At 48.9% G+C, this 13,226-nt stretch overlaps 1 protein-coding gene across 1 annotated transcript in view; it reads right to left on the bottom strand.

Moving 5' to 3' along the window:
* ADI1 (acireductone dioxygenase 1) overlaps positions 1 to 8,951 on the bottom strand; it is a 21,009-nt gene extending 12,058 nt beyond the window's left edge. The window contains exons 1-2 of the mRNA XM_010848445.1: positions 8,877 to 8,951; positions 8,471 to 8,575 (exon numbers count right to left, since the gene is read on the bottom strand). Of these exons, the coding sequence (XP_010846747.1) occupies positions 8,471 to 8,575; positions 8,877 to 8,951 (180 nt within the window). The remainder of the gene's footprint in view (positions 1 to 8,470; positions 8,576 to 8,876) is intronic.
* Between the last annotated feature and the right edge of the window lie 4,275 nt (positions 8,952 to 13,226).

Below are 13,226 nucleotides of genomic sequence, written 5' to 3' on the forward strand. Positions count from 1 at the left end.
AAGAGTTGACTCATTGGAAAAGACTCTGATGCTGGGAGGGATTGGGGGCAGGAGGAGAAGGGGCCGACAGAGGATGAGATGGCTGGATGGCATCACTGACTCGATGGACGTGAGTCTGAGTGAACTCCGGGAGTTGGTGATGGACAGGGAGGCCTGGTGTGCTGCGATTCATGGGGTTGCGAAGAGTTGGACATGACTGAGCGACTGAACTGAACTGAACTGGCCCGCCAACCTCGACCCACCTGTATGGGACCTAACCTTCCAGGCCCCTGCTTTAGATGTAACCAAGTGGGACACTGGGCCAAATTCTGCCCAAACTCCTGGCCACCCACCAAACCCTGCCCCACCTGCAAACATGGGGACACTGGAAAATGGATTGTCCTCAGACACTACCCATCAAATCTCGGGGTCCACCCCAGGCCCAACAACAATGGGCTGGGAACCAGACTTGGGGGGCCCTGGAACCCCAGACCATGGCTCCTCGGATGAGGTGAGAGGTGACCCAATTGTGCCTGAATTATTCCAGTGACGGAGCCCAAGCTCCAGACCACAAGCCCATCCCGTACAGACAGACTTGGAGCTTTGGGTAATTGGCACGGTGGCCGGACACAAAGTCTCATTCTAATAGACACTGGAGCAGCCTTTTCACTTTTAACCTCCTTTAAGCGCCCTCTCCAACCTTCAGAAGTGGCCATCGAAGGGGTCTCAGGCATCCCTTTTTATCCCCAAATAACACCTCCTCTCCTACGTTCCTTTGGCAAAACCACCGACACATCCTTTTATAGCCCCTCAATGCCCAGTGGCACTGGGGGGATGTGATCTTCTGGTTAAGCTACAAACTTCTATAAACATCCCATTCTTAGATCCCATATCAATTCTTTGCATCCAATTGGCACCCTAACCCCTGGCCAGCCCTCACTCCCAAAACCTGCCCCCTGACCTTCCCCGAGAGATCCTCGGGTCTGGGACACCGAAGCCCCGTCAGTAGCCTGACACCATTCCCCCGTCCAGGTTTTTCTAAAAATCCCTCTCCGGTCATAACCCAAACTCCGTATACCCTGCCCACAGAATCCTGACAAGGACCTAAACCAATAATCTCCGGACTGCTCAAAGCCGGCCTTTTGCAGCCCATCTGTTCTCTTCATAATACCCCTATACTGGCAGTCAAAAAGGGGCCCCACTCCTGGCGTCTAGTCCAAGATCTTCTCAAGATCAATGAGGCCATGATACTGTACACCCCGTGGTCACTAATCCCTGCGCCCTTCTCTCACATATTCCCCTGACACACCCTCCTTCAGGGTACTGGGCCTCAGAGATGCTTTCCTGACTGTACCCCACAGCACTCCTCACAGCCCCTATTTGCCTTCACCTGGACGGACCCAGACACATATCAATCTCAACAGTTAATTTGGACTGCTTTACCACAAGGGTTTAGAGGTAGCCCTCATTTTTTCGGTCAAGCCCTCCAAAGAGACCTACAGACTTTAGACCTAGGCTCTACTACCTCACTCCAACATGTAGACGATTTATGTAGTTCCTCTCGCCGTAACTGCCTATTCCACACCGCAATGCATTGAATGCCCCAGGCAACGGGCCTACGAGCCTCCCTCTCCAAAGCACAATTGCTTCCGCCACTGACAGTTACACAGGATCGCTTCTCACTCCCACATCCAAAATAATCCCAACTCAGAGACTTCGAACCTTGACACAGACCCCCAGGCCCCAAACCAAGAGGAAACGTCTTTCTCTATTAGGTCTATTAAACTTCTTCTGAATATGGGTCCCAAATTTTGCCCTCCATGCAAAACCCCTCTACCAAGCTACTCGAGGAAACTTAGATGAACCCTTAATGGCCCCCACCTCTCTCCACACCCCCATACAGACACTTAGCAAACTTTTACTACGGGCGCCTTCTCTTTACTTACCTGATTACACCAGGCCTTTTTTCCTTTTTGTACATTCTCGACAAGGACATGCCTTAGGGATTCTGTGCCAGAAACATGAGGACATATAGGGCCCTCTAGCTTACTTATCCAAACAACTCGATCCCGTCACGCTCAGATGGCCACCTTGTCTCCAGGCCTTGGTTGCAACCACCCTCTTAACACCTGAAGCCCAAAACCTAATCTGAAACGCCCCTCTAAATGTATGCTCTCCTCATTCCTTCAAAGATTTACTCTCTCATCGGGCTTTCCTTTCTCTGCCCACTACTCGACTACAGATCCTCCACACACACCTCCTCGACCTATCCCTTTCTTTTACGCCTTGTAAACCTCTTAATCCTGCTAGCTTACTCCCTACACCAGATCCAGAAGCAGAACACCTATCCTATGACTGTGTTTAGACCTTAGAACATATAACCGATCAGCCCCTTACTGACCCCACAGTCCCATCCTGGTTCACAGATGGCAGTACCCAGAAGCAAGCCCCACTTGGGGCTGAATACGCTATAGTCCAGGGACAGCCTGACAAAGTTATCCCCCCTACCCCCGCCTCGTGAAGTCAGCCACACTCCCAGCTCACACATCCTCACAGAAGGCTGAACTGATAGGTCTTACACAAGCTTTGACCCTAGCCAAAGATCAAAAGATAAACATTTACACTGACTCCAAATATGTCTACAACATATTACATTCTAACATTATAATCTGGAGGGAAAGGGGATTCCTGACTCAGAACGGCACGCCTATTCTCAATGCTTCTTTTATTTCTGAACTCCTCCATGCGGCTCAGCTCCCAAAACAAGCTGCTGTAATACGTTGCCAGGGACATCAGCGACACGGCCCTATCTCCTTTTATAACAACATAGCAGATCATGAAGCAAAGCAGCAGGCTGCCTCTGTTAGTCCTGTCTTTACTATAGCCCAGGTTGACAAGCCAAACAGCCACACATTACTTTCATATTTACATTCTCTTTTCCACCCCTCCGCAAAAGTACTTAAGACTTTCCTTCAGAACTATTGAGTTAACTAAAGACAATGTGGCTTATTTAAGTAATCTGAGCCAAACCTGTACCACTTGTCAGTGGACAAACCCCCATTCTAACATTCGTCACCCACCCCCTTCTCCACCCACCAAATTCTCAGACATCTTCCCACACAAGAATGGCAGGTAGATTTCACCCACATGCCACTCGTAAAAAGGGTTAAATTTCTCCTAGTCTTCATAGATATATTTTCTGGATGGATCGAAGCTTTCCCGACTACTAACAAATAAGCCCCTACTGTGGCTCACCTTATCCTTACTGAAGTCCTCCCCAGGTTTGGGATGCCTTCCTCCCTCCAGTCTGACAATGGGCCCAAGTTCACATCCCAAATCACCCAAAATATTGCACGAGCCCTTCGAATTCCTTGGAGGTTTCACATTCCTTATCACTCCCGGTCCTCCGGTAAGGTTGAGAGAGCCAATCGAGTCCTAAAAGAAACTGACTAAATTAACAATCAAACTTCATCAAGATTGGACTAAACTCCTCCCTTTAGCCCTCTTAAAGGTCCAGTTCAATTCAGTCGCTCAGTCGTGTCCAACTCTTTGCGACTCCTTGTACCGCAGCACACCAGGCCTCCCTGTCCATCACCAACTCCCGGAGCTCACGTCCATTGAGTCAGTGATGCCATCCAGCCATCTCATCCTCTGGACCATCCCCTTCTCCTCCCACCCTCAATCTTTCCCAGCATCAGGGTCTTTTCAAATGAGTCAGCTCATTGCATCAGGTGGCCAAAGTATTGGAGTTTCCACTTCAGCATCAGTCCTTCCAATGAACACCCAGGACTGATCTCCTTTAGGATGGACTGGTTTGATCTCCTGGCAGTCCAAAGGACTCTCAAGAGTCTTCTCCAACACCACATTCAAAAGCATCAATTCTTCGATGCTCAGCTTTCTTTATAGTCCAACTCTCACAACCATACATGACTACTGGAAAAACCATAGCCTTGACTAGACAGAACTTTGTTGGCAAAGTAATGTCTCTGCTTTTTAATATGCTATCTAGGTTGGTCATAACTTTTCTTCCAAGGAGTAAGCATCTTTTAATTTCATGGCTGCAGTCACCACCTGCAATAATTTTGCCAGGCCTTACCAAAAAAACCTCTAAATATCAGTCCGTTCGAGGCCATGTATGGGCCACAGTACTTTTAGGACTCCCCCACTCCCACGATGGTCCCAAACTGCCATCCCACCTCCCTTTTCCCTTACTTGCCCAGATACAAGATGCCCTTTGGCAACATATGGATAACCTACTCCCTCAACCGCATCCCAGTCTCCTGTACCCATTCCTCCAAATAGGAGACAAAATCTATATGACAGTTCAGTCCCACTCAGATCTAATCCCCAAATGGCAAGGACCCTACACGGTAATTCTGCTAACCCCTACCACTGCAAAATTAAAAGAAATCACCCCTTGGGTGCACATTACTTGACTAAAAAAGGTTATGCAGCCCAATGATGAGAATGCTTACCAGACAAGAACTAACCGAGTTTCTTCCACAGGCCCTACAACTCCGAAGTTCTCATGGCTTCCACCGGCCCCAGCTGACGGCAGGTGAGCCTGTTGGTTTCACGGCTGCAATTACTTCTGGAACAACTCCTGACAGATATCTGGGTCTCGAGTCCTCAAGGATCCACGTTCGAACACGATGAAGATTACATCTCTACCCTGTGGCTGCAGGGGACCTTTTATAACTTTTACCCTTTTGAAATCCAATTCTTCTCCACAATAGTCTACCTTATATTTACTTCCCCAAATATTGGTTAACATCATCTTCCTATCTTCTTTCTCTCCTCTGACCAAGAACTCTTTCAAAACCCTAACTTCAACTATCTATTCCGGACCCTTAATTTAACCCATACTCTCCCCAATGCCTCTAACCCACAGTTGGCTAAAGACTGCTGGATATGTCTGTCCATAACTCCTCTGGGAGATTCAGCTCCCCCCACATCCATCCTTGACTGGACCAGTGGTAACATATCCCTACACCACTCATACCGTGGGGAGCCTTTATTCATCTCATATCTTAAATATCTTCACTGCTGCTGCTGCTGCTGCTAAGTCACATCAGTCGCACATGACTCTGTGCGACCCCACAGACAGCAGCCCAACAGGCTCCTCTGTCCCAGGGATTCTCCAGGCAAGAATACTGGGGTGGGTTGCCATTTCTTTCTCCAATGCATGAAAGTGAAAAGTGATATCTTCACACTAGTGATCAAATCCAGAATTCAGACAAACTCTTAGAATCTTTCCTCACTGACCCGCCCTCCTACAATGGAAAACCTCCAGTAGGAGGCCCTGTCACCCAGAGAGTAACACTGTTATCAGATCAGATCAGTCGTTCAGTCGTGTCCAACTCTTTGCGACCCCATGAATCGCAGCACGCCAGGCCTCCCTGTTCATCACCAACTCATAACCAGCTCCTTTTGATGGGGGAGCCTGGTGGGCTGCCGTCTATGGGGTCGCACAGAGTCGGACACGACTGACGCAACTTAGCAGCAGCAGCAGAAACTTCTGAAACAGTTCATATGACCAACCCACGGGCATAATCTCTAAACCCATGTGTAACCATATGTCCACTTTACTCTTTGCCACTGGAAAGCCTATATATATAATGTTTCTGGTCCTACAGGACATTCGTTAACCTTTACAGGACGGTTCCCTCAGCATACTCCTCCACTTCTCCCATCATTGGGGCCACCTTAGCGGGGTCCCTGTTCTTGAACGAACGATCAAATCCCCACCCCGCACCCCAACTCCTCTTCACCATCGACTTCAGCTGTTGCATTGTGACACCTGGCCTGTTCCTCCTGTGTGGGGCATCTACATACCTCTGTTTACCTACTAATTGGATCGGAACCTGCACCCTGGTATACTCCAGTCCAAACATTTTTATAGCCCCCAATGATCAACCCCTACCTATTCCTCTCATTCACAAGTGAATGAAACAAGCCCTTCATTTCATTCCCCTCTTAGTGGGACTAGGAATAGTGGCTGGAATTGGAACAGGAACTGTCGGCCTAACCACCTCTGTCCACAACTACCAGGCACTATCTAAAGACCTACCAGACAGCCTCAGGAGATAGCCCAGGGTCCAACAGCTCTCCAAAATCAACGCGATTCCTTGGCGGCCGTAGTTACAACATAGAAGGGGATTGGATCTACTAACTGTAGAGAAGGGAGGTCTGTGCCTTTTTCTAGATGAATCCTACTGCTTCTATGCCAACCAGTCTGGTGTTGTTCAGGAAGCTGAAAAAACCTTAAAGATTGAGCCTCTCGAGTCTGCCTGAGATTAAGCAACTCCTGGCAGTCATGGTTGATGGACTGGGACCGATGCCTTGGGTTTTGCCCCTTCCCGGACCATTCATACTCATTATCCTCCTATTCACATCTGGACCTCGTTTGCATAATCTTTTCCAGGGATTCCTCCAGGACCAAATCCGAGCCATTTCTTGAGATTGAGTCAAGACTGTTCTGCTCAAGACCCTGGCAACTAGAGTAGAAAATCAGCACTATGGGCCTTAGACTTCCTTCCTCCCAGACCACAAACCTGCGACTCTGCAACCCCATAGACTGTAGCCCTCCAGACTACAGCTCCTCTGCCCATGGGATTTCCCAGGCAAGAAACTGGAGCAGGTTGCCATTTTCTTTTCCAGGGGATCTTTCCAACCCAGGGATTGAACCGTTTCTTGCATCTCCTGCACTGGCAGGCAGATTCTTTACCACTGTGCCATCTGGAAAGCTCATACTGGTACCCACTCCTGAATGCCCAGAGCAGGCCAATGGGGATGAGCTAATGAAACAGAGATCAGCAGTCTCGGTCTTCCAGATCCTCCACCCAGGAGCTAAAATGGCTCTGCTTATGACCTTCTCTTGTAGCTGTTATCCCCTCCTTCACCCACGAATGCGCAGAACCCCCAGGGGCTTTGCTTATGTGGATTCTATCTACTAAAATTCATCTGAAAGGAGAAAAAAAACAGGTTTTATGTATTAATTCATCTAAACATAATAGTGATCACCATTACATCTTAACAAATAACATTTTAGTGAAGAAGTCAGATTTTACAAAAAAAAAAATGAAAAGAGAAGCATTTTTTTTTTACATTTCTACAATTCTTGTCTGGCTTAATAGCAGGAAGAGAGACGCTCATCTGCTTCTGCAGAGTCTCTTGATATATGTTATTTTGGTTGAATTGTATGAAGAATATCCAGCCTCACACAGGTATATAGTTGGAAAAGGGAGGAGTATTTTAATAGCTTCTGGATAGTTGTAGATATTCATACTACACCAAATTTGTAGCTATTGATACTACACCAAAACTTGACAGTTGGTGGTTTCCTAAAAGTTAGTTGCAACATGGAATCTGACAACTAGAGCAATGATTTCAAATTCTGTTATATCCACGTACACTGAACTTTGAATAGTTGATTTGTACATGATTGTGTAACAGCATGCACCAGTCCTTTTGAGAATACTGTTCCACAAAGTTATGTATCCCTTTCAAATATTGACACAGGCTGGTCTACAATACCACTAGGCTTACCAGAAAAATCCAGGAGTAGGCAAGCTGTAAACATCATGGGGCAGAAACAGTTTCACAGTGTTTGAGTTTTCTTTTGAAAGCTTGAATTGGCCATAAATGTTGTCAGTTGTTTACTTCCTGATTTTTTTGGCCACACCTCAAGACATGTGGGATCTTAGTTCCTGATGAGGGACTGAACCCGCACCCCCTGCAGTGGAAGCTTGGAGTCTTAGTCCCTGGATCTGAAGAGACAGGCTCACCCTATTTTGGGGAATGTCTGCCAAACACCCTGGTTGGAATAACCACGGTTACCTGGTGGCGAGATGGGTTTGTAGCTCAGTCATACAAGAGCTTCTGCCTCAAAACGACCCAGGCACTTTGTTGAACAGTGTGTGAGAGGCTTTCTGTTACTTCTTGCTTTGTCCCAGAGGGTATTAAAAACATTGGTCCTCAGGGGTCAAGATTAATAAAACTGAAAATGTGATTGCTTCTTTGGGCCCTTCTTAAGAGAAACTGAGCTGTTTTGCTTTGTCTTATGAAGAACATGATCACTGATGGTAGTTGGGAGCTGCAGCCCAACCCACACTGCGGCACCAACAGCGTGACCCCCCCGCCCAGGGCACCAACAGGGTGACCGCCTCAGGGCACCAACAGGGTGACTCCCTCAAGGCACCAACAGCGTGACCCCCAGGGCACCAACAGGGTGATTGTCCCTAGGGCACCAACAGGGTGACACCCCCCCCCAGGGCACCAACAGGGTGACCCCCTCAGGGTACCAACGGAGTGACCCGCCCCCCAGGGCACCAACAGTGTGACCCCCCCCTCCCAGGGGACCAACAGTGTGAGTGACCCCCAGGGCACCAACAGGGTGACCAACCCCCAGGGCACCAACAGTGTGACCCCCAGGGCAGCGCTCAGCCCTGTGGGGTGGCAGGGGCAGCAGGCGCTGGCCGGGCCTCCTCACCAAACTGTCCTCCCGGGTGCCCCTGCCCTTGAAGAACGCAGCTCTCGGGAACAGACACAGCCGCTCCGTAGACCAGCACTCGGCGTGGGGACTGATCCTCACCGTCTGGTAACGACTGACAATGAGGCATAATCTGCAAAAGTCCTGACTCACTATGCTGTACACCTGAGATGAACAGCGTTGTAAACCATCTACTTTGATCTTAAACAAAAAGACCCAGCTCTGAGCTCTCCTGGTTACGGTGCAGGTGACAGAGACACAGCCAGCAACTGGAGCAGACAGAACCCAATGGGGGTCCTGTCTCACGTGCCTGAGAAGGCCCGGAGCTCTCCTCCCCCCGCGCGGCTCTGGACTCTCGTCCTCACAGCTCAGCTCAGCTCGCCCAGGGCACTGACTCGCTTCTCACCCGCCCCGCAAGCTTTCCGGACCTGACAGGAAACAGCCGCAGGAGCGCCGATTTGACGGAAAGCGCTCCCGGCATGCTGTGCGGACATCCGGCCTCACGGAAGCTTCCAGGTGGCCGGTGCGTCCACGTCTCCACAGCGTGTCTCCGCGGGAGCCCCGGGCCGGTCGTGGCCAACGGGGAAGCCGCGGCCAGGCAGCGCCGTCACAGCCCGTCAGGGCGGGCAGGGGGACGGCAGGCCTGGAGGGGAGGAGAGGCTGACGGCACACACCGGACAGCCAATCTCTCCTCCTGTGGAGAGCTTCCACTAAAAGAATGAGACAGAAGGCACAGCGGCTCTCGGCTCCCCACTCCTGTGTCTTCATGGGGTGCCGCACCCTCCCGGCCCCAGCAACCCGGAGCACACCCTGTCCCCCGCGGGCCTGTGTCTAGACTCCTCTCCCGTCAGGGCCGAACTTCCGGGAATGTCTTTCTAATGGAAGGAGTTGCAGGGTCTTCTGGAATGCACAGAAAACGCTCAGGGAGACTGGATGCCACAAATAAGGAGGGCAGAAGCCGCAGAGGAACACCTGTGCAAAAAGCACAGCTTCAGGAGCATTTTAACGGAAAGCGCTAGAAACAGGAGTTTGCTGTGAGACACAGGGGTCCATCTGTCAATAAAGGTGAAGCCAAGAGAAGGAGCCACAGAGGGAATCCAGTGGGGCCCACTGGTTTCACACCCCGCAAGTAAAAAGACGTGGAAAGCTCACTAACACAGCCCGTAACAGGACGAGAACGTGAATAGAACGGAGCCAGGTGACTGAGAATTGAAGCTTCATGAAACTGTTCTGTGAGGTGTAAATCTGAACATTTCCGATGCTAATTTTTATAAAAAGTAATGGAATTTTTAGCTGAGAAGCAAGCCGTCTGTGCATGAGCCTGGATTTCTTCACAAAGAAGTCATGTTTGGAACCAGTTGCCTAGAGGCCCCAGTCAGCAAAATTTTATTCAAACTAATTAAAAGGAAAGTGTTTCTCGCTCTTAATACATCTCCGAAATAGGGTCAAAGACGGCAGGCGCCCTGTCCTGGGGGTGCGGGCGTATTTACAGCATGTCAGTGAATTATCCCAACCTCTGTGTTCCGGCATGAAGATAAAACCGATGCGTATTCCAGTGCGTCACCTCTGCCGTCTTCAGCCTTACCAGCCGACTGTCCCCAAAATGCTCGCTCCAATAAAGCCTTTCCCTGAGTGTGCTCCAAGTCACACAGGGTGAGGAAAGGGATTCGAGAAAGGGGTTCCAAGGTCAAACACTTGGAGGAAACTCTGCTGACAGCATCTCCCTTCTGAGAAGTAGTGGAGTTTGTCAGGGAGAAATTGTCTCCTGGAGACAAAACTTATTCGTGCCTTAGAGAAAGAAAGTGAAAGTTGCCCAGTTGTGTGTGTCTGACTCTTTGCAACCCCATGGACTATACAGTTCATGGAATTCTCCAGGCCAGAATACTGGAATGGGTAGCCTATCCCTTCTTCAAGGGATCTTCCCAACCCAGGGATCAAACCGGGGTCACCTGCATTGTAGGCGAATTCTTTACCAGCTGAGCTATCAGGGAGAGGCATCGGCTAATTCCAAATGCACATTCTTTGTAAACACTGTCCAAAGTTCAGACATAACAGAAGTAAAGCCAATGGAGTGCCAGAGTGGTGATCAGCAAGTTGAGATCTGCACTCAACCAGACAGAGAGTCTGCAAACTGGAGGACTCCACCCTAACATGGAAGGAGCCTGGCATGTGTGGATGTAGCCAGGAGATCGTGACGGCTGACTCTTCACAGTGATTGCTGACACACCACAATTTTCTTAAAAAACAGGGAATTGGTCAGTAGTTACCTCATAACAAGTTGGGGAAACCATTTCCGTTTTGCCCATGATTGCAGAGGCCTAAGCAAGAAATGGCTAGAGAAGGAAACGGCAACCCACTCCAGTGTTCTTGACTGGAGAATCCCAGGAACGGGGGAGCCTGGTGGGCTGCCGTCTCTGGGGTCGCACAGAGTCGGACACGACTGAAGTGACTTAGCAGCAGCAGCAGCAAGCAAGAAATGGCACTTCCCAGGTGGCTTAGCGGTAAAGGGTCTGCGTGCAAATGCAGGGGATGCAGGAGAAGCAAGTTCAGCCCCTGGGTGGGGAGATCCCCAGGAGGAAGAAATAGCTACCCGCTCCAGTGCTCCTGCCTGGGGAATCCCACGGACAGAGGAGCCTGCCAGACCACAGTGTGTGGGGTCGCGAAGAGTTGAGCTACTGATGACAGGCAAGAAAGCAAGACAGGACCCAGGTCAGGACTTCGCTGGCGGTCCAGTGGTTAAGATTTTGCCTTCCGATGCAGGAGGTGTGGGTTTGATCCCTTGTTGAGGGAGTTAAGATCCACATGCCTTGCAATGGAAAAACCAAAACAAAAAACACAAGCAGTATTGTAATGAATTCAATAGACTTTAAAAAAGAAAAGAAATGACCCAAGTCAGTCTGGGTCTTTTGCTTTGTTTGTAGGACCTGAGTGCTTTTGTCTGCTCAGGGGCGTTTCAAGGCAAGTCTCTTTTTTTTGTTCGTTTTTATTTTGACTGCACCACACAGCATGCAGGACCCTAGCTTTCCAACCAGGGCTTAAATCTGGGCTCCCTGCAAGGGAAGCACAGAGTTCTGAGAGAATTAATTCTTAGGTAGGCTGATAAGAAGTCCAGGGTCCATAAAGAATAGAAAGGGGTCTAGGGTTCTGGAGGAGGAGAAAGGGACAAATGTTTATTTCTATATTGCTTTGTCTTAGTCACATGAGACATTTGTTCTTAAACTTTGAGTTGTTATGACAACCATCTTTAAGACTAACTTTCTTTAAGCCCAGAGCTAATGATTCAGTTCAGTTCAGTCGCTCAGTCCTGTCGGACTCTTTGCCACCCCATGGATCGCAGCACGCCAGGCCTCCCTGTCCGTCACCAACTCCCGGAGTTCATTCCAACTCATGTCCATTGAGTCGGTGATGCCATCCAGCCATCTCATCCTCTGTCATCCCCTTTTCCTCCTGCCCCCAATCCCTCCCAGCATCAGAGTCTTTTCCAATGAGTCAACTCTTCGCATGAGGTGGCCAAAGTATTGGAGTTTCAGCTTTAGCATCAGTCCTTCCAAAGAACATCCAGGACTAATTTTTTTAGGATGGACTGGTTCGACCTCCTTGCAGTCCAAGGGACTCTCAAGAGTCTTCTCCAGCACCACAGTTCAAAAGCGTCAATTCTTCAGCACTCAGCTTTCTTCACAGTCCAACTCTCACATCCATACATGACCACAGGAAAAACCATAGCCTTGACTAGATGGACCTTTGTTGGCAAAGTAATGTCTCTGCTTTTAAATATGCTATCTAGGTTGGTCATAACTTTCCTTCCATGGAGTAACCGTCTTTTAATTTCATGGCTACGATCACCATCTGCAGTGATTTTGGAGCCCAAAAAAATAAAGTCTGACACTGTTTCCACTGTTTCCCCATCTATTTGCCATGAAGTGATGGGACCAGATGCCATGATCTTCGTTTTCTGAATGTTGAGCTTTAAGCCAACTTTTTCACTCTCCACTTTCACTTTCATCAAGAGGCTTTTTAATTCCTCTTCACTTTCTGCCATAAGAGTGGTGTCATCTGCATATCTGAGGTTATTGATATTTCTCCCGGCAATCTTGACTCCAGCTTGTGCTTCTTCCTGCCCAGCGTTTCTCATGATGTACTCTGCATATAAGTTAAATAAGCAGGGTGACAATATACAGCCTTGACGTGCTCCTTTTCCTATTTGGAACCAGTCTGTTGTTCCATGTCCAGTGCTAACTGTTGCTTCCTGACCTGCATACAGGTTTCTCAAGAGGCAGGTCAGATGGTCTGGTATTCCCATCTCTTTCAGAATTTTCCACAGTTTATTGTGATCCACACAGTCAAAGGCTTTGGCATAGTCAATAAAGCAGAAATAGATGTTTTTCTGGAACTCTCTTGCTTTTTCCATGATCCAGAGGATGTTGGCAATTTGATCTCTGGTTCCTCTGCCTTTTCTAAAACCAGCTTGAACATCTGGAAGTTCACGGTTCACGTATTGCTGAAGCCTGGCTTGGGGAATTTTGAGCATTACTTTACTAGCATGTGAGATGAGTGCAATTGTGCGGTAGTTTGAGCATTCTTTGGCATTGCCTTTCTTTGGGATTGGAATGAAAACTGACCTTTTCCAGTCCTGTGGCCACTGCTGAGTTTTCCAAATTTGCTGGCATGTTGAATGCAGCACTTTCACAGCATCATCTTTCAGGATTTGAAATAGCTCAACTGGAATGCCATCACCTCCACTAGCTTTGTTCGTAGT

This window comes from Bison bison, unplaced genomic scaffold (assembly GCF_000754665.1).
Source record: "Bison bison bison isolate TAMUID 2011002044 unplaced genomic scaffold, Bison_UMD1.0 scf7180017864266, whole genome shotgun sequence".
Taxonomy (NCBI): Eukaryota; Metazoa; Chordata; class Mammalia; order Artiodactyla; family Bovidae; genus Bison; species Bison bison.